The sequence below is a fragment of the Balaenoptera acutorostrata genome, chromosome 15 (genome assembly GCF_949987535.1).
Source record: "Balaenoptera acutorostrata chromosome 15, mBalAcu1.1, whole genome shotgun sequence".
NCBI lineage: Eukaryota > Metazoa > Chordata > Mammalia > Artiodactyla > Balaenopteridae > Balaenoptera > Balaenoptera acutorostrata.
Genome location: NC_080078.1, coordinates 54015018 through 54036886, shown reverse-complemented (window position 1 = coordinate 54036886; position 21869 = coordinate 54015018). Strand labels below are relative to the sequence as shown.

General features: G+C 38.5%; 1 protein-coding gene across 5 annotated transcripts in view; it reads left to right on the top strand.

Moving 5' to 3' along the window:
• The window catches only part of PLCB1 (phospholipase C beta 1), a 697632-nt gene that overhangs the window by 17125 nt on the left and 658638 nt on the right, over positions 1 to 21869 (top strand). For all 5 annotated transcript variants that reach the window (XM_057529141.1, XM_057529138.1, XM_057529142.1 and 2 more), the window contains exon 2: positions 1194 to 1271. In XM_057529141.1, the coding sequence (XP_057385124.1) occupies positions 1194 to 1271 (78 nt within the window). The remainder of the gene's footprint in view (positions 1 to 1193; positions 1272 to 21869) is intronic.

The window sequence follows — 21869 nt, the reverse complement described above, 5'->3', positions numbered from 1 at the left end:
GAAAGTTCTAAATTTATTACAAATCTTTTTGATCAGATAGAGGATATGACATACCAGAGTTACAATGTGTATGAAAAAGTTGAAATAAACTGGTTATTTATGTCTCTTTAAAAAATGCAATTCCTGGGCTTCCCTGGTGGCGCAGTGGTTGAGGGTCTGCCTGCCAATGCAGGGGACACGGGTTCGGGCCCTGGTCTGGGAGGATCCCACATGCCGCGGAGCAACTGGGCCCGTGAGCCACAGCTGCTGAGCCTGCGCGTCTGGAGCCTGTGCTCCGCAACAAGAGAGGCCGCGATAATGAGAGGCCCGCGCACCGCGATGAGGAGTGGCCCCCACTTGCCGCAACTAGAGAAAGCCCTCGTACAGAAACGAAGACCCGACACAGCCATAAATAAATAAAAATAAGTAAATAAAAATTAAAAAAAAAAAAAATGCAATTCCTGCAAAGGTCCCAGTATTTCAGTATAAAAATCCATATCCAGTGACACGTGTTTCTTTGTGCAGATGGTATGCCTTTCTGAAAATTGCCAAAAGAAAAGAACACATATTTTAGAAATGTTTAATATTGTAATTACAATACAGGCAGTTTTTGCTTTATAATATGCATGCTTTAAACTCAGAAGACTGTCTATGATGTTTTATTTTATTGTGTGAAATTTAAATTTACAACAATTTTGTGTATAGCCTTCTGAATATGTAGAAGATGGCCTTATTTACTGTTACCTTGGAAACAGCAATACCTAAATGTTGTGCTTACTCTCTTCAGTACAATTAAAAATCATTTTATAGAGCAAATGTAATTTAAAATAATATCCTGAAGCATGGATTTTAATTAACTTTAATCATATAAAATATGTAATGATGTTTAGTGTTAAAATTATTTGGAAAACCAAATATAGCTTTTTGTTAGAAAACATGCCAGTGCCTTTAAAAACTTGCCTTAATCAATAAATATGTGCATCACTGGCCTTTTCCCTTTTAAGTAATGTCCCAATATTCTAATTATTAGTAAAGTACCTCAGTTATGTAATTAATAATCCTATGATGTTAAAGATATCATGTTTAATTTTTTATTAGTTTTACTAATAATTGATGATCTTGGAGAAACTTAATTATTACTTGTTAAGTAATTCGCAGGTAAGGCTTTCTATAGTGGCATATGTTGATATACGTGTATTTTCTTACATTTCTAGGACTCCACTATTGTCACTCCAATTATTTTGAGGACCGACCCTCAGGGATTTTTCTTTTACTGGACAGATCAAAACAAGGTAAGAAGTGAGATATGTCTTTCTTACATTTTCCAGTTAGTTGCTGATTTGCAAAGTATTTAGCTTTCTATGCATTTCATGGATGACTCTGTAATTTTTTTAAAGATTCTATTTAAAAAGAATATGTAAGAAATGTCTTGGGATTTTCCAAGGTCTGAAATATTAGATGTGCTAAATCCTAGAACAATTGGCATTTCTCAGGATAAGAACATGGAATTGTGAATTACATTTGTTGTAGAGGGAAGTTAGCCAGTATTACTGCTGTTAAGTCTCCTACCAACTCTACCCATAAAAAATGAAGAAACATGATGAGAAAGTAATTTTTTACCCTGATGACTGTAACTGTGGCTTTCCCTTTCTCTTCCTTCTCCCCTTTGCTGCTTATTAAGGGTTCTCTCAGCCTCAGCAGGAATTTGGCCTTGATAATTTGTTTTATGTTAGAAAATCAGGAAAAAGATCCCTTTAGACTATACCTTCACTTTTTCAGGAATTTCTTCCCATTTTAGCTTTCTGTCCACCATACCATGAATTTAGAATCTCATTTATTATGAAACCAATTGAGATGATTCCATATTGAATTATTAAAAAGTAGACTGTCTGCAGATCATAAGATTTATTTGGAGTTTAACGGGTAGTTAGATCAGAATATTCATAAAAAGTAGGTTATTATTTCGATAGACGATGCTATGGTTCTGCACTTGAACATACAAGGCCACAGACCACGGAATATTTTGGTCCTATAAGTTCTGATATTTGGAGAGATGGGACAGGCTTTATTGAGAGTGCTAAATCCATACTGAAACCAATAAAATACCTGGCATCAAACTGTGAGGTGCCTTTTCACGTTCTGGTGTTAGTTCTCTATATCCAAGGTTACTGGTGTTTGTCAGCTTAGCTTTCGGCCATTGGGGGCAACCTGGACTTCACCAGTGAGTAGTGGTATGGAAACTGCTCTGTGAAGTGGCATATTTGGGGTCAGAGTAGAGCCTGGGGAAACTCTTAGGGTGCTAGACAGTAATATCTGGCCCCCCAGGCCAGTCCTGAATGGGTCTGTTAACACGTTATCCAAAAGGCAGATTTTAGCTTTGTGGTCCTGGAGTTACTTTCTGAATACGGGTGCCCTGCAATCATGTCTGGCCACAGACATGGGGCTAAAGCATAGACCCCGAGCTAATGTCGAAAACCGTATTTGAGTAAGATTTCATACTGACTGTTCATGTTTATTATTGGGTGTGTTAATCACTTTGGCTTTGACATTCTGTTTGGTTTCCTGCTGTTATGTATAAAACAATGGCTTGAAAGAGGTTTTTATTTTTTTCCTCCTAAAGGCTATTTTTAGAACTGTTGAAGCTATATTCATGAAAGATATATTTATAATGCCTAGAGCATTTTTAAAGGTTGAGTATTTGTACAAGAGACTAGACTGTCAGTTTGATTTTTCAACTTGTAAATCAAGCTTCTATAAAAGCAACAGAAGGTATTTTGGGGTTTTTTAAACAATCCATAGCAACTCAGTTAAGCTCCCCTTTAAGACCAATCATAAATATTTCTTTGCTTAAGAAAGAGAAAGTGTTTAGGACCAGAGGCTCTTTGATGTACCTCTATTGTTCTGTGAACCCAGTATTTTAACTCATGATTATTTTCAAATGTAGAAAAATCTCAATTTTTTAATACTAACCACTTTCTCTTGGTTGTAATGCTGTTTATGACCAACTTAAACAAATACTGTGGTAGCAATACTTCTGTCTCTTTATTACTTTTCTTTTCATGGATATTAATCTTCCAGTTCTAGCCAAGAGCTGGGAATTTCATTTTTCACTTTTTAAGTCAACGGTCAGTCATGTGTCAGAATTTTGAGGTTTATTTTTTAGTTAATGATCATATATCAGTATCTAAAAGATGAGACGATTTAAGAAAAAATTCAAGTTTCCATGATTCTAAGTTTGTCATTTTCTTCTGGCTTTAAGCTCAGTCCTGGAGTCAGAACGAGTGATGAATCCACTTCTAGGAGGTGGACTCCTGTAATTGATATATTAGGAGCATAAATGTATGCAAGCAGAGATGGTACCCGCAAGTGAGTAGGGAGGGCACACAAGCTTTAAGTCCATGTTTCTGCATAAAATCATTTGAAGGGTTGGACCTAATGTTGCAGTCAGATGGTGCTTAGAGGCCCAGTTTCTTTAAGATATTTTTTCTGACAATCAGTCTTGTTGATATGAATCTATCACATGTACTACAGAGGTTACATCTCAAAGAAAAAATGTGATACTTTTAAGTTTATCCCGATTCCCTCCCTGCCGCTGTTTGGAAGCTTGCGTTGGTATCTGGGTGATGCGCCTCTCTTCTCCCTGGAGCTTTTTCCTTTGTCTTTGTCCATGTTTCTCCTTGGTCCATGAAGCCTGTACCGAAGCCCTTTGATTAGTGATCCCTTGAAGCCTACTCTGCTCAGAGGCGAGCTGAGTGGCTTAAGAAGCTCTTGGTAAAGAATATTGTTACAAGGTCTTTCTCTTTATAGCCCTGGAGGAGAATCCTCACATTTGACAGTTTCTCATCCATGTCTTCTCTCCTGTCATGGCCACATTGTACCATGCACCACTGATTTCAAGCCACTGGTTCCACTCTCTGTGAACATTGACATGCTTCCTTCTGTAACCCCTCCTTTGATTTGTCACCATAGAAATGATAGGTGGCAAAGAAGACAGACAGCCCAGATGATTTAAGAACTTAAAAACCAGAGCTGGCAGGTCATTTTTAGGTAGCAGAAATGTGCTCTGATGAAACATTGAAAGAATGTTTGGGGTTGGTTGGGAGCAGATAAATATGAACATCATCTTAAGGGTAAATGTTCATACTTTGTACCAGCTCTGGGCTTATTTTAATCATTCTTTCCCTTTTATTGTTGGCTCTGTAAATCTTATTGACTGTAATTAGCAAGAATGAGTTTCTGAATATGACTATTTTAAGCATGGTTGTTTTTCTTATGTCAGTGTGTGTTATGTAAAGAGGATCAGTTTATTTGTAATCATGAGTGAGAAGGGGCTCCTGTACAGCCTGAGTATGGAAGAGGTTGCCTGCATTATGCTATGACTTTCCTTTGGAGCTCTGCCATATCAGGACCAGAAACCAACACAGGAAGTGTTAGCCGTGAAAACCATGCGAACTACAAGAAGAATCTGTATGGGAGCTAAAGAAGAAAAGAGGGTCAGTGTAAAAGGCTAATAACAAAAACCTATCCTGCCAGAACATGAAACATAGTAAGCTGATGCCCTGCTTCTGTGCCAAGGTTGGTGTAAAAATAAAACTACTCACTACTAGATCCAAGAAATTCAATACAGTTCAGTAAGCTCTTCCTTGTATCCCTAAAACAGGAGCTTGGAGGAGGGGAAAGAGGAACATATAATTAAATTAAAAAGGAAGAGGAGGAAAAACACATTTTAAAGGAAGGATTCATACTACTTTATCTTTTTTGTTACAGATATTATTTATTTTTTATTTTGTGGATAATCCTCTAATAGGTTCTTTTTGTAAGAGAGTAAAGCAGTATTGATGCCCTTGACTCCTCCCCACCATTGACCCAATCCTACTCTCTTCCAAAGTCAATTGCTGATAACAGCTTCATGGTATCTTTCCAGGTCTCTTTTTAATGAATTTGTGCATACATTAACTATGGAAATATTTCATTTTGTTTCATTTATATCCATTTGTACCCTAAATAACATCATATTATTTTTACTGTTCCACAAACTGGCTTTTCACTTTACAGTATGTCTTACGGAACTTTTTGTGTAAGTACATGTGAATCCACTTTATTCTTTTAAATTGCTCTACATATCCCATAGAATGGATGACCAGATTTCATTTAACAATAAAAAATTCTCATTGAAGGACTCTTGGTAGTTGTCTGTTTCTAGTCCACAGAAAACAATCCTGAACAATAGAGTAATAGTCAGCCTTGTGTATCCCTCTCTGAGTATATGGGTCAGGCGTCCCTGAGGTAAATTTTGAGAAGTACAATTGCTGATTGAAGGCTATATATATCCTAAATTTTAGTTAATGGTTGTGTCATTTTATAACTTTGCCAGTCTTGTGTGAGAGGAACTGTTTCCTCAATCCCAACCAACACTATTAAGAAACATTTTAATTTTTGCCAATCTGATGCAACCATTGTATCTCTGCTCTAATTTGCTATTGCCTGATTTGCTAGTGAGCTGTGTACATTTTCTTACACGTGTGGACAATTTCTGTTTTCTTTTACCGGAGTTACCTGCTGAATTTCCTTGTCTTGTGTTGAGAGGTGTCCAGGTATTCTGGATGTTAATCCTTTAGCTGTTAGGGATGTTGCAAATATTTTCTTCCTGTCTGTGGCTTGTCTTTGAATTTCTTAACTTTTAACTTATGCATGACAAAAGATGACTTGACATTCTCAAATTTGATGTATTCACATTTCAACCTTTTTTCTTTTTTTTGCTTTTTGCTTTATTTAAAGCCTTTCTTATTCATCATCCTCATAGCCATCATTATTATTAGTTTAGATTTTTAATTCATGTATAGTTGTCTTCATCCATTTGGGCTACTCTAACAAAATACCATAGAATGGGTAGTTTATAAATGACAGATATTTATTTCTCACAGTTCAGGAGGCTGGAAGTCCAAGACCAGGGTATCAGCATGGTCCAGTGAGAACCCTCTTCTGGGTTGCAGACTTCTGGTGTCCTCATGTGGTGGAAGGGGCTAAGGATCTCTCTGGAGCCTCTTTTATAAGGGTGCTAATCCCATTCAGGAGGACTCTGCCCTCAGGACCTAATCACCTCCCAAAGGCCCCATCTCCTAATACCATCCTTGGGCATTAGGTGTTCAACATACGAATTTGGCCTGAGGGGTAGGGACACAAACATTCAGACCATAGCAATCATATAATGTATTTTAAACATTGATGTGAAGTTTGGTTCTAAATTTAATTTCTTCAAATGATTAGTTTTGTCTGTGGGTGGCTCCTCATTCTTTCTTGTTGGAGCCAGCTCTGATAGCACCGTCTCTTCTGTAGCTTTCTTCTGGCTGAGAGTGGAGGGTGTGGGAGGTGGGAGCTGCGATGGTGGGTTGACCTGAGTTGATGCTCTCATTTCATTCCTAGTGCTGATAACTTCACCACCTGTTTGGGTGGCCCAGATCTACTCCTATGTTTTAATGTCTGTGGGTTTCTGGGATGTCATTTCCTACTTCATTTTTATTCCATTTATCTTTTGTCTTCCATTCTTTCTGATTGAACAAGTACCATCCTTTCTGTGTACCCATGATCCTAGATGATAGACATATATTTACACCTGCATATCCAGTCATTTCTAGGGACCCAGGACCAGAGGAGGGATCCACCATCTGCACCATATGCCATCTTTTTCTGGCCTATGATTTTGCACGAGACAACCGTTTGGGATCCTTGTAGAGCAATGATTAAGTTTCTATTAATGACAACTATAGACTACATTCTCTTATGGTAGCCTTAAATTTCTATACAGAGTTCAAAAGCAAAGTTTAAAAATTAAATATTTACATAAGACACAGTGACGTTTTCAGCATAAAAGTCCAGAATTCAAAAATATTTAAAATGATGCCTCATAAACCTCTAAGAAAATCTAGAAATATCATGTTAAAAAAATAGTCTGGCCTCCAAAAGAACCACCAGGCACCACAGATTTCATTAATCATCATTTAGCAATGGCACTTCCTCTTTCACACACACTTCCCTAGTAGATCCCAGAAACATCAATTTTGGACTTTCTTGTCTATGGTGAATGGGGTAAGACACTCAACAGTCAATTGAGTGCAGTGATGTGATTATAAATTAAGAAGATCAACTCTATTCACTTTTATTTGGCAGTTTCCCCCAAACCCTGAAACAACAACTGATTTACCTTAGAAAACAGCAAAGTGCATGTGAGTATCACTCTTGGAGGGCTGGGATCATTGCTTGGTCTGCAGCAGTGCACCAATCATTGCCAACAAACCAGCAGCATCTATGGACTAAGTCTTTTCTTTCACCCTCCATGCATTTCCTTCACATAAAGAAATTAATAGAGCAGACATGGCCCAAAATCTAAACCCACGTCCTTACTACTCCTGAGGCCGAGAGTTGGACCCCAGTGGCCAGCATTTGCATTCCTTTGCTTTTTCTGGCCTCTGGAGCTCATGTCACTGCCTGAATTAACACCCACCTAACCAAAGAAGTTTGATGGGCAAATACCACAGCTCCCTCACTTCTTGGATGGGATAACTCAAAGGTGCTAGCTTTCTGTTTTCTTCTAGTGCCCTCCAGGGTTAATAGCCCATTTACCCTCAGTGGTAACTGGCTTGAAAACACACCCTTCATGGGCTTCCTTCCTGTCCTGTCTCGATTCCCCATGTATCCTGGAACCACCTCTAAAATAAACTCATTTTACTAGAATCCTTGTTTAGCAACTGCTTAACATGGATGCTTTGTACCTAACAACTTAATATAGATGCCCCATAGTTAAGGGCATTAAAAAGATTCCTTAGTAAGAGGCACTGGAAACTTAGGTAAATACTTTAAGCCAGGGAGGTTTTCTTTTCTTTCTCTTAAAAGAGTCCTGATTTGGGAGACCAGAACTTGAAGTCAGACAGATGTGGGTTGGAGTTCTAGCTCTGCCTTGTACTCCATGAGTCATGTCTGGTGAATCTCTTCAACCATTTAAGCCTCCGTTTCCTCATCTGCAAGATGGGGTATAACTTTCTCAGAGTTGCTCGTAAACATGATGTATGTGTGTAGCACAATGCCTGGCACTTTGTAAACTCACTCTTTGTGGTGGCTTTTTAGAAAACATTTAATTTTAAAATTAATTTAATTTTTAAATTAAATTTAAAAATTTCAGCTTTCCTGAGGTATGATTGACAAAATTTAAGATAGTTAAATTGTACATCTTGGTGATTTGATGTACATATCCATTGTGAAAGGATCCCCCCATCTAGTTAATTAGCACATCCATCACCTACCTCACTTATTTTTCTTATTTTTGTGTATGTGTGAGAATATGTAGGTTCTACTCTCTTAGCAAATTTCATTTATATAATGCAGTGTTGTCAGCTGTAGTCACCATACTATACATTAGATTCTCTGCCCTTATTCATTTTATAGTTGAAAGTTTATAGCCTTTGACCAACCTCTCCCTAGTTCCCTGGCACCCCAGCCCCTGGCAACCACTTTTCTGCTCTCTGTTGCTATGAGTCTGACACCTCACCCCTTTCTGAAGATTTCACATGTAAGTGATACCGTGTCATATTTGCCCCTCTCTCTCTGGCTTTATTTCACTTAGCATAATGCCCTCAAGGTTCACTGTGGTGGCTTCTATTATTAGTATATAATGGACAGTTAGTCTCTGACTAAACAATTAGTCCCTAACTAATTGTTAGGGACCACAAATGTGCTGTTCTGAAAGCCAAGTGACCATCTATTTACAAATATTTTAAAAGAGTTTTTCTTCTTCTTCAAGGTAATAGTGACTTGTTTTCTGTTTACACTCTGCTGTGGTCTTTTGATCTAAAGCATTGAAACTTAGGTCTGTTTGGGCAAACAAGATGTTTATTTATGTATTTTGTAATGCTTTAGGAACAGAACTATACAAGGCAAAAGAAGGGATTTATTGTTGAGAAGACTTTCCCACTGAGGATAATTTGCTAATAAATACTGCATCATAGGTGAAAGGTTTTTGACCCTCGGGAATCAGAAGCATCTTATGAAATAAGCTTTAAGATGATTAAAAAGTCTTGGATAGGAGAAAATGCTAATATTCACAAGAAGAATTGGGCTCCGCCATGGTTGTCTGTGTCTTTTTTCCTAAGATAATCACTTTGGGATTGGATTTTCACTGCTATATTGGCACCAGGAGCTCCTCCTCCTCCATACTGATCAGATCCTTAGAGATTAAACTTTCAGTGTTTGTGAGAATAATTTAGTCAGTGGTCTGTTGGATTGCTGAGGAACAAACTTCTTCTCATCAATTCTACTTCCAGATTAAGCTTTATTTATTATCAACACTTCCTTCTTTTCACTGCCTTGAGTCCCAAAACTTTTGCCTCAATGAACTCTAGCTACTGTAGGACAGCTAATATGATTGCTTAGCCTATGCAGATGCAATAGAAGAAAGCATGTTATTAGAATGGAAATTTTTACAAGGTTATGAATCATGGTTTTTTAGTAAATGCATTTTAAAATCAAGCTGATTATTATGAAATGGCATCGTTGCTCTTTCTTTGGAATCATTTCTAGGGTGTAAGTGCATTAACCTGATTTTCATGTCTCCATCATAGCACTTCATCAGGCAAATAACAACAGCAATGCTTGTTTGAATACACTGTAACCAGAGTTTATTACTCCTAATATAATTTAATTACAAAATTATGCCTCAGTTTTATGAGTTGCTTATATTTAGCTCTTCCTAGTCTTGTAGTAGAAATTAAATTGGATGCTTTCCATGCTATGAAGTTATTATAATGGGATGTTTGTACCTTTTGATACAAAATTAGTTTGAGACGCTGGATTAAAGGAATGTGTAGAGGAAATACATTTTGTATGTTGTTCATAATTTTATTTCTTGTTATGTGGAAAACCCATTTGCGCTTGTTGTGAGTAGAATTCCCAAATACATTGGTATTGACCCAATGTCTTGCTCCTTTGCTTGAATTATAGATGTTATAGATAGAGTGAGCATATTTGTTTGACCTCTAGTTCCTTTTCTTGCCAATTCAAAATTGTGTGATCCTACTGATGGGGTCCTTGTCAAACTCTTTCTATATTTAATAGCAAGACAAGCCTCTTTTTTCCTTCTGGTAACATAAATGGAGACTTACAGTTGAGTCATTTAAGCATTTACCAAAATAAAAATAGACTTAAAATAAAAATTATTTTCCATTTTTCAATTTTATCTTTGTTTGTTTCATTTAAATAGTTTTAAGAGGCAAAAACATAAACTTTAAACTATATGACAAACCCACAGCCAATATCGTTCTCAATGGTGAAAAACTGAAACCATTTCCTCTAAGATCAGGAAAAAGACAAGGTTGTACACTCTCACCACTATTATTCAACATAGTTTTGGAAGTTTTAGCCACAGCAATCAGAGAAGAAAAAGAAATAAAAGGAATCCAAATCGTAAAAGAAGAAGTAAAGCTGTCACTGTTCGCAGATGACATGATACTATACATAGAGAATCCTAAAGATGCTACCAGAAAACTACTAGAGCTAATCAATGAATTTGGTAAAGTAGCAGGATACAAAATTAATGCACAGAAATCGCTTGCATTCCTATATACTAATGATGATAAATCTGAAACAAAAATTAAGGAAACACTCCCTTTTACCACTGCAACAAAAAGAATAAAATACCTAGGAATAAACCTATCTAAGGAGACAAAAGACCTGTATGCAGAAGACTGTAAGACACTGATGAAAGAAATTAAAGATGACATAAACAGATGGAGAGATATACCATGTTCTTGGATTGGAAGAATCAATCTAGTGAAAATGACTATACTACCCAAAGCAACCTACAGATTCAATGCAATCCCTATCAAACTACCAATGGCACTTTTCACAGAACTAGAACAAAAAATTTCACAATTTGTATGGAAACACAAAAGACCCTGAATAGCCAAAACATTCTTGAGAAAGAAAAACGGAGCTGGAGGAATCAGGCTCCCAGACCTCAGACTCTACTACAAAGCTATAGTAATCAAGACAGTATGGTCCTGGCATAAAAACAGAAATATAGATCAATGGAACAGGATAGAAAGCCCAGGGATAAACCCATGCACATATGGTCACCTTATTTTTGATAAAGCAGGCAAGACTATACAATGGAGAAAAGACAGCCTTTTCAATAAGTGGTGCTGGGAAGACTGGACAGCTACATGTAAAAGAATGAAATTAGAACACTCCCTAACACCATACACAAAAATAAACTCAAAATGGATTAAAGACCTAAATGTAAGGCCAGACAGTATAAAACACTTAGAGGAAAACATAGGCAGAACACTCTATGATGTAAATCACAGCAAGATCCTTTTTGACCCACTTCCTAGAGAAATGGAAATAAAAACAAAAATAAACAAATGCAACTTAAAAGCTTTTGCACAGCAAAGGAGAACATAAACAAGACAAAAAGACAACCCTCCAAATGGGAGAAAATATTTGCAAATGAAGCAACTGACAAAGGATTAATCTCCAAAATTTACAAGCAGCTCATGCAGCTCAATATCAAAAAAACAACCCAATCCAAAAATGGGCAGAAGACCTAAATAGACATTTCTCCAAAGAAGATATACAGATTGCCAACAAACACATGAAAGGATGCTCAACATCACTAATCATTAGAGAAATGCAAATCAAAACTACAATGAGGTATCACCTCACACCAGTCTGAATGGCCATCATCAAAAAATCTACAAACAATAAATGCTGGAGAGGGTGTGGAGAAAAGGGAACCCTCTTGCCCTGTTGGTGGGAATGTAAATTGATACAGCCACTATGGAGAACAATATGGAGGTTCCTTAAAAAACTAAAAATAGAACTACTATATGACCCAGCAATCCCACTACTGGGCATATACCCTGAGAAAACCATAATTCAAAAAAAGTCATTAGCACAATGTTCATTGCAGCTGTGTTTACAATAGCCAGGACATGGAAGCAACCTAAGTGTCCATCGACAGATGAATGGATAAAGAAGATGTGGCACATATATACAATGGAATATTACTCAGCCATAAACAGAAATGAAACTGAGTTATTTGTAGTGAGGAGGATGGACCTAGAGTATGTCATACAGAGTGAAGTAAGTCAGAAAGAAAAAAACAAATACCGTATGCTAAAACATATATATGGAATCTTAAAAAAAAAAAAAAAAGGTTCTGACGAACCTAGGGGAAGGACAGGAATAAAGACGCAGATGTAGAGAATGGACTTGAGGACAGGGGGAGGGGGAAAGGTAAGCTGGGACGAAGTGAGAGAGTAGCATGGACATATATACACTACCAAATGTAAAATAGATAGCTAGTGGGAAGCATCTGCATAGCACAGGGAGATCAGCTCGGTGCTTTGTGACCACCTAGAGGGGTGGGATAGGGAGGATGGCAGGGAGATGCAAGATGGAGGAGATATGGGGATATATGTATATGTATAGCTGATTCACTTTGTTGTAAAGCAGAAACTAACACCATTGTAAAGCAATTATACTCCAATAAAGATGTTAAAAAAAAAAGCAATCGATTTATTAAGTAGTTGGTGTCACATATTTTAAGGCGTTTTTTTCATATGCACTAATTCAATTTGCACTAATTCAATATTTTATTTTTTTAAAATTTTTATTGGAGTATAGTTGATTTACAGTGTTGTGTTATTTTCAGGTGTACCACAAAGTGAATCAGTTATACATATACATATATCCACTCTTTTTTTTTTTTTAAGATTCTTTTCCCAAATAGGCCATTACAGAGTATCGAGTAGAGTTCCCTGTGCTCTACAGCAGGTTCTTATTAGTTATCTATTTTATTTATAGTAGTGTTTATGCACATTCCTTTTAATTATTTTTTTATTATCGTTGTTATCATAATCACCAATAATAGCAATCACATATATGGTGTTTTCTGTATGCCAGACACTGCTCTGATACATATGTACATGGGCATGCCCACACATACACACACACACACACACACACACTCACACACTCACTTAATCATTTCCATGAACCTGTGAGGCTAGGGCTGTTATCACCCCCATTTCCAGATGAGGACATTGACGTGCACACAGAGGTTGAATAATGACCTTGGTCATACGGTTTGTGAATTGAGGCAGGAATAGAACCCAGGCAATCTGGCTCTGTGTCCTGGCTCTTAACTTCTTGCTTTTTAAAGACTCTGTTTAATTTGGAAAGTTAAGTGTCTCTCTGAGATTTTTTTCTCATAGATTTGTCTGAAAATAAACCTCAGTAGGCATACTGCATGTGCATGGAAAAGGCAAAAAATATGAAGTGATTCTCAACTTGGGCTGCACATGGAAACACTGAAATCACTGGGGGAGCTTCAAAAAGTGCTGATGCCTGGGCCCCAGCCCCAGAGAGTTTGATTTAATTTCTCTAGGGTGCAGTCAGGACATTGGATTTTCTTTTTTTGTTTTGGAAAGCTCCTCATTTGATTCTAATGTGCAGCCAAGGTGAACACTGAGAGGAAGCAAGCTGACATCACAAATCAATTCAGTGAACATCCTGAGGGGTTGTGCTCACTCTACCTTTCCTGTCCGTGGCCTCATTTCTATCAGAAGTCAGACTCAGCTTGAGCACCCAGAGGCCCTACAAGACTCTGAATTATTTAGCTATGATTGAATAATATCCCCTATACTGTACTTAGGAAGGCAGGAAATTACTAGCATTTTTTAGAAAGATTCTCAGTATCCAAGATTGAATCAAAATAGATATTTTTGTTATATGCAGTTGATTAAGATTCATTTAATTTTCCATTCCCCAAATGTTCCAGGTACTAGCTATTTGTTTTATTTTTACTGAACATGTCCTCAGCACTCAAGCCCTGTTTATTAACATTTATGTTTATGTTTTAGAGATCCCCTAGTAGACCAAGTTACTGTTTGAATTCCATATTTCATTAAACTAGTTGCACTTTTGAATAAACAAATGTGGTTTTAAAAATGATTTTATATAATTATTTCATATCTTAAATTTGTATTATAGATACAAAAGCAGATATCATCTTGGTAAATTATGATATCATGTCATTTCTTATTAATTTGTAGGAATCCTTCCTTTATTGATACATAAGCCCAGCAGGGAAACCAGAGAGAGCCAGGTCATATACAGGTGTGACAGGAAGCTTGTGATACAATCACTTCTGTGTGATACATTTGAGTGGTAAAATTCGTGTTTCTCCCTTAAGAATTCTTGGTTTTCACTTCTGTCTTCTTTGTGGAGTGTGATGGGAATGATGTTGCATGAGATTTCTCTTTAGCGTTTTACACGGTGAACAATGCACCTGTTTGAAGTGAATGCCTCAATGAAAAGTTTTATGGGGCAGAACTAGTTGCTATGCTAAGAAACTAAGGGCTGTGCTGATATACATAATGGATTCTATTTTTAGATGAGCATGTGTTCCTATAGCCTGGCTTCATTATGCAAGAGGCCAGCAGTTTCAGCACTACATTGTGAATATTGAGACATTAGATGATCAGAAGAGGTGGGACTTTAGGTTGTGAAATTTTCATCTATTTTAGCCCTGACAGAGTTCATGACTAGAGGGAAAAATTAAAAATGAAACAAACAGATTAACATATATACACCACTATATATAAAATAGATAACCAACAAAGACCTACTCTATGGCACAGGAAACTATACTCAATATGTTATAATAACCTATAAGGAAAAAGAATCTGAAAAAAAGATACACATGTATAAATTTATCACTTTGCTGTATACCTGAAACTAACACAACATTGTAAATCAACTATACTTCAATAAACAAAACAAAACAAAAAACCCATGTCCTGGCTATTGTAAATAGAGCTGCAATGAACACTGTTATAAAGCAGAAACTAACACACCATTGTAAAGCAATTATACTCCAATTAAGATGTTAAAAACAAACAAACAAAATTCTAAAACGATTTCAGCTTGATGGTGTTTGTAGGGTGAGTTCTTCCAGAAGCTGACCCCAAGACAAAGATTCAAGCTCAAGTACTTTATTTGGAAGGTGACCTCATGAAGCATGGACAGAGCAGTGGGGAAGTGAGACAGGCAAGGGAAGACAGCCCATAATGGTTGAATTATCAAATAGGTTACACTCTGGGCAACTGAAACTCCAACCCACTGGGGAGCCCTGGGGGACATTGTGGCACACACCACAGCGAGAGAGCTGTGGTATTTACCTATCAGTTCCCGCCTGTCAGTGTTTAAGGACAGCTCTTCCCTGGGCTGTTATGTCCTCAGCACTCTGCCAGCCCCTCTCCGTGGCCAAGGGGCCTCCAGATCCATGGGCCCCAGGTTTCAAGAAAGCACTCAGACATAGTTGTGGTTAGAAGTTGTCAGTGGGCACGCATAGGAACACATGGGCACCAGCAGCAGCGACTACTCTGAAGGCCTTAATTTTCAGGTCAGACTTTATAAATCTCTACCACAGGTGCAAACAGGTGGCTGAACCCATTCACAGGCAGACAGATCTTGCTTGGCCTGCATGACATATTAAAATGTAAAGGCCAGCATTTAAAGAATCTGGGGAGTTAATATGCAAATCTGGATTTCTCAGAAAATCTAAAGGCCTGGCAACACTGGTCACCAATACCCCCATGGTCACATTTGGCCACCTGCAATCAGAAAGGGCATGTGGGATCCAGTTGGCCACTGTCCCCACCAGGCCAGCCTGCCTGCCTCATTGACACGATCACTTAGGCTCATTTAGACTTTTGAGCGTAGAGTATCAGGCGTCTATGGCAACATCCTTTACTGGAAGTTTCAATAAGCTAATGATTACGAAACTTCCTGTGGAATGAAGTCAGTTCTGTCACAATAGGCCTGTTGGATTGCTGTGGCGTAAAGACCGATTTTACAGTGGAAAATGGCTGAAGGTCAGCAAATCCAGGCCCTGCTCATAACTGCCAGAAGCAAAGCAATTGATACCCCAAGCCCATTTCTTCTCTGTGAGATATGGATTTGGAGCGTGTGAGCCTTGAGGTCACTCTCAGCTTTAAAAGGCTATTATTCCAGAGTGACTTTCACACGGCATTGTGCTAGGTTAGATTTATCAATATGACTCCTTGGCAAAGGATTTCATGTTAGTTGGGCCATTAATCTATGGGAAATAAAAATGGTGGGCTCTGGGACACCAGGCAGAACAACTTCCCTTTGTGGAATGAATGGCATTAACTGCATCCCCAGTTCAAGGCAGTGGGCACTGACTAGTTTAGCCAACTACTGTAACCTGCCCTTTCCCCATTATAGAGCTTCACTGTTCCATATGGTGGCCACTAGATGCATGTTGCGTTTTACATTTAAATTGTAGTTAATTAAAATAAAATAAGAAGTGCATTTCCTCAGCCACACTAGCCACATTTCAAGTGCTCTGTAGTCACCTGTGGACAGGTACAGTTAAAGAACATTTCCATCACTAACAGAAAGTTCTATTGGACGTCACTGCATAGAGATTGGGTCAGGAATGGTCTAGTCAGAGCCAGTGCAAAGCAAAAGTTTCCTTGTATTTATAGAGAAAGAACCTTTCTCTCTTTTGCTGGATCATGTCCTGCAAGGATGTTGTATGGACCTGACTTTGTTATTTTGTTCCCATGGATGAAGATGTTTGGGTGCTCTGGGTACCACTTTGGGAGCCTAATAGGTAAGCTAACCCTGCAGAAGACAAACCAGTGAAGGACCAGATCCTCAGTGATGTCATTTGAGATATAGATCAGACCATTTCAAATCCATGAGCTAATCAGTCTCCTTCATTGTCTAAGCCAGTTTCAGATGGGACGTTGTCCCTTTGCAGTCAAGATTGCTAACTGGTAGATAGGGCATTCATTTATTTGAAGCAAAGCAGGGACTCAGATATCTAGGATCCAACTGCATCTGGCCCATAAACATGAAAGAGAAATACAAGAGGGGATAACATTAGTGTAATCTTATCTACGTATGGCTACAATTCCCTATGCAAGACATCATATGTTGTTTTGTATGTTTTCCATGTTGGACTTTAGCTCTCGGTGATAGTTTTGATGGCTTCCAGCCAGCATTTGAGAAGAATATGTCTTGAAAAACAGGGGGAAAGTGAAAATTTGTGCACCAAATGGAAGTTTGTGACAACTTTGTATGTTAGTCTAATATACGAACTGGGTTTAGTAATTAGTCTCAATTGCACCAGAAGGATTTCTAGGGAAGGAAAGTAGAACTTATTGATAAACCACTGTGTTGTAGACATCGTGCCCAGGTGCTTTGTGTAACCCATCTTGTTAATTACTCAATGGATTGATTTTTCCCCATTTTGCATTGGGGAAACTGAGGCTATGGCTAAGGTGGCTATTTCCTCAGAAGGCATCTATAATCCTGCCAGTCTAGAATGGAACCCCTTCCTCTGATCTGCTAGGATACCTCATGCTTTCCTTCACCTTAGTACTTGTCATGCTGTGCTAATTTTGCCTGACGCATTTTACTTGTCTATCCATGAGGAAGTCTTTGAATTCAAGGACTTTATCCAATATGGTTGGCATTTCTAGTCCACTGTTAGTATACAATGATTGCTCAATCATTGCTGGTCAGATGAATGAGGTTTAGCAAGGCTGTGCTGCTAATCTAAGGTTACAGGCTACCAAGGGGTGGGAAGCCAAGTCTGTCAGGATCCAAAGCCAGTGAATTTTCTGACTATTTCTCATTTATTAACACCTTCTCCTTGTATAAATCTCCAGCTGCCTTACTCCCAATAGTTTCTGTGACCTACTTCCTGGAGGAGAGAGAAAGCACTGGAGGGTCTCTCTACCTCCTTCCTGCCATGAGTCCCAGAAACCCACCTTTATCTTCAACTGCTCTCTCCTCCTGTTTCTCTCCTCCTTTCCCAGGCTGTTCCTACCTCTTTGACCCTGGACCCTGACTTCCCAAAGATTTTACACTAACATTTATCCCTTCTATTTCCTGTGTTATCAATATTTCCCCTTTAACCAGATCCATACAATCAATATTAAGCATGAAAAGCCTTTCCCATCTTAAAAGAAAGCTCTATACGCTCTCTTGACCCCAACTGGCTGCTTTCCTTTCTTTCTCCTTTTCATTCACATAATCATCTTCAAAGACCTGCCTGTACTCTCTGCTCACCTTTCACCACCTCCTTTGTCCATATCAGCCTGGATTCTGTACCCATTGCTCCAAAGTGTTCTTTCTAAAGCCACCAATGACCTTCATATTTCAACACATATTGGCCATTTTTAGCTCTCTTTGTGCTTGATCTTTTATCAGAATAGTATTAGAATTGTTGATGGCCATATTTTCCTTGAAACATTTGATTTTCTTGACTTCTTTGCTCTCATACATTTTCCTTTTCCCCCAGCCACCCAGTTTACTTTGTTGGCTCTAAGTTGCCATCCTTTTCCACTCCCAGAATCACATCTGTGCTTATAGTTTTATTTATCAACTGGACACAGTGGCTCCCAGTTTTATGTCACCATCCAATACCCTGTCCCCTTGATACCCGAAGCCCAGCATTTCTAAGGTTGGTATTGTTCTCTTCCTTGCTTCACCCCTGACCTGGTCCTCCTGCCATATTAAAGGCACCACCCTTCAGAGTTGCACCATCTGGACCCTGGAGGTCTTCCTTTACATCTCCTTCTCCACCTTTCCTTCAAGCTCATGGCCTCTTGCCTTTTGTGCTCCAGCCACACTCACCGTACTAGCCTCCTTCCCATTTCCTTCCACTTGAAGTCTTCTCAGTACTTTCCCTCTGCTTGGAAGATGTGTTGTTGCTGTATGCATTACCCCCTCCCTTGCTTTACCACACTTCTCACAGCTGTAATAAAATATTTTGCATATAGTTATGCAATGTCTAGCTCCCCTATTAGAAAGCTGACTCAATGAGAGAAGAGTCCAGTGTTGTCCTGGTAAATGTTTAACAACTGGCTCTCCTGCTGGGAAAAATGATTTGTTGACATTTGCTGATTTCCATGGTGTAAATACTTCCACTGTGTCTGATTTCAAGATACCAGCACATCGCCATTGAACCCAGATTTGGGAAGAGAAGGACACAAGTGGCTCTCATAAGCTAGGAAGAAAACTCTAGCATAAGCACTAGGGTATGGCTGTACTCTTCACAGCTGTATATGTGCTGTGTGTATATGTGTGTATATATGTGTATATGACATAGGGCAGTGCTGGGCACCCTGAAGATAATGACTTTTAGTTGGAGGGTTAAATGCAGTGTTTTTATTCCATCACAGAAATGTAGTGGTAAAAAATGCTAATGTTTCAGACAAAAATGGCATAAAATCTTTCATTTTAGAATTGGACCAGGCCTTAATTAAGTTATCACATCTAATCCCTTCATTTTTCTCTCTTGTTATCGAGGGACAGGGAATGGGGTCTGGCACAATTACATAGCTAGCTGGTAAAAGAACCCTAGTTAAAATGTACATCTCTTAATTACCAACGCATATTCCTTCCACTATATCACACCATCATTTCCCAAAAAAGTAAAAATTTCTAATACTAATGATTAATTCAGGTTGTGTTATTATATAGTGGTGTGGTTGAACATATGGTAAATAAACCCACTTTACAAAAGAAAAAGCAATGTTTGATCATTCCTTATTAAATTTTGTCTGTTGAGAGAGATTTTCCCTTTATCATTCTCCTCCTCCCTTAATTATCTCTTGTAGTTATTTACAGAATAACTACAGTTACCCCAATATATCAGTCACCTTCTGTTGTGCAGCAAACCACCCCAAAACTTAGTGCCTTAGAACAACAACCATTTATTTCAGTCACTCCTGTGTGGGCTGACAGTCTGGTGTGGGCTCAGGCAGACCCTTTTTCTTGTTCAGCCGGGCTCCTCTGGCATCTGTAGGTAGTTGGGGGAAGGATGCGAGGCTCTGCTGATCATGGCTGGCCTCTCATGTCTGAGGCTGCATCTGGGATGGCTGGGCTGGCTCGGATCTGGTCCAGGTGGTCCCTCATCCTCCAACTTGTTCCTGTGGTGAGTTCTGAGACAATGGAAGTTGCAAGGCCCTAGAATCAAAATTGCCATATTGGCACTTCTGCCCCATTTTATGTGCAAAACCAAATCATTCATAGGGTGAGGAAATAGATGCCAGCTCTTTATATCAAGTTCTGCAAAGAGGCCTGGATACATATAATGGAATGATTTGTGGCCATTTTTGCAATCAGATACAGAAAAGGAATTGTTTCCTCAAATCATAGGAGACTCTCTCCGTTATAGTGAAGTGTCTCAATGGGGCAGAACTGACCAATGGCTTCCGAAGCTTCCTGAAATATCAAGGCAGTACTAAATACCCTAGCCAGACAATTGTGTTAACTGCATACATGCAGAATTTGAGCCTTATACTGCTGTGAGGTAGGGTTCTCTCTTCATACCCTAGACTTTGGGTCCTCCATTGATGTTCAGAGAAGAAAGGATCCCTGTGAGGTGATGGGGAAGTGGAGCCATATTCCAACCCAGGATGCACTTGGGCAGCACCCTGCTAGCAATGGCTCTTAAAACCAGAGTGTTTTTAAGTGTATTGAGGAATGAGGCGGGCAATTGCAACAAGAGAGGGAACTTTTAATTAGTCTTCAAGGGTATGAGTTTGCTGTTATAAATCTCTCAGTTTTTATTCCTGTCCTGCCCCTAGGTTCTTCAGAACCATTTTTTTTTTTTTTAGATTCCATATATATGTGTTAGCATACAGTATTTGTTTTTCTCTTTCTGACTTACTTCACTCTGTATGACAGACTCTAGGTCTATCCACTTCACTACAAATAACTCAATTTTGTTTCTCTTTATGGCTGAGTAATATTCCATTTTATATATGCGCCACATCTTCTTTATGCAGATGTAGAGAATAGACTTGAGCACACGAGGAGGGGGAAGAGTAAGCTGGGATGAAGTGAGAGAGTGGCATTGACATATATACACTACCAAATGTAAAATAGATAGCTAGTGAGAAGCAGCTGCATAGCACAGGGAGATCAGCTCCGTGCTTTGTGACCACCTAGAGGGGTGGGAGGGAGATACAAGAGGGAGGGGATATGGGGATATATGTATACATATAGCTGATTCACTTTGTTATACAGCAGAGACTAACACAACATTGTAAAGCAATTATACTCCAATAAAGATGTTAAAAAAATAATATGAAGAATAAATGAATGGAAAGTAGAAAAAATATAAGAAGAATAAATTAAAAAAAAATAAATCTCGCAGCTTTCTGTGCTATTTTTTCCTCTTCCTAAATGATTTTGAAGTGATTTTTCTGAGCCTAATATAGCCTTTTTTTTTTTTTTTTAAGTATTCCTGTGTTGGGAACATGGAAATAATTCAAAATCTGTAAGAACACTGGGGAAGTGAAATTAAACCTCAGGGTTCTTTACTGCTGGAAAATGATCATGGGGGATTTTCCATAGTAGAGAGGGAGAAATCTTTCTAGATCTCTTCTTCTAGCCTGGGCCACAACATGCATTTTTCTGGGATGAAAAACACATGAGTTTGACCAAGGGAGAGTTTGATAGGTTTTGTCAATGAAGCATGGGAAGGGATCAGTCCTTACTCTGAGCTCATCTTTTTTTAAGCTGAGTGTGCTCTGGGAAGATGCAGGCATCAGCGCATTTATATCCGACCAAACCAACAGAGCTGCAGTGAAAGGGAAGAAAGGCCATTATCTAGCGAATATATATTGAGCTGGGAGACACTGAGGTTAAAACATTCAGTTTATTGCCATCTCTTTATTTGTATTTTATAGAATTAGTCCGTGACCTCCATAATTGTTCTTTTGCAAGATACCCTGTGTAAGATCATGGACTCTGAAATCCAACTCCCTGGGTTTGAAACCCAGCTCAGC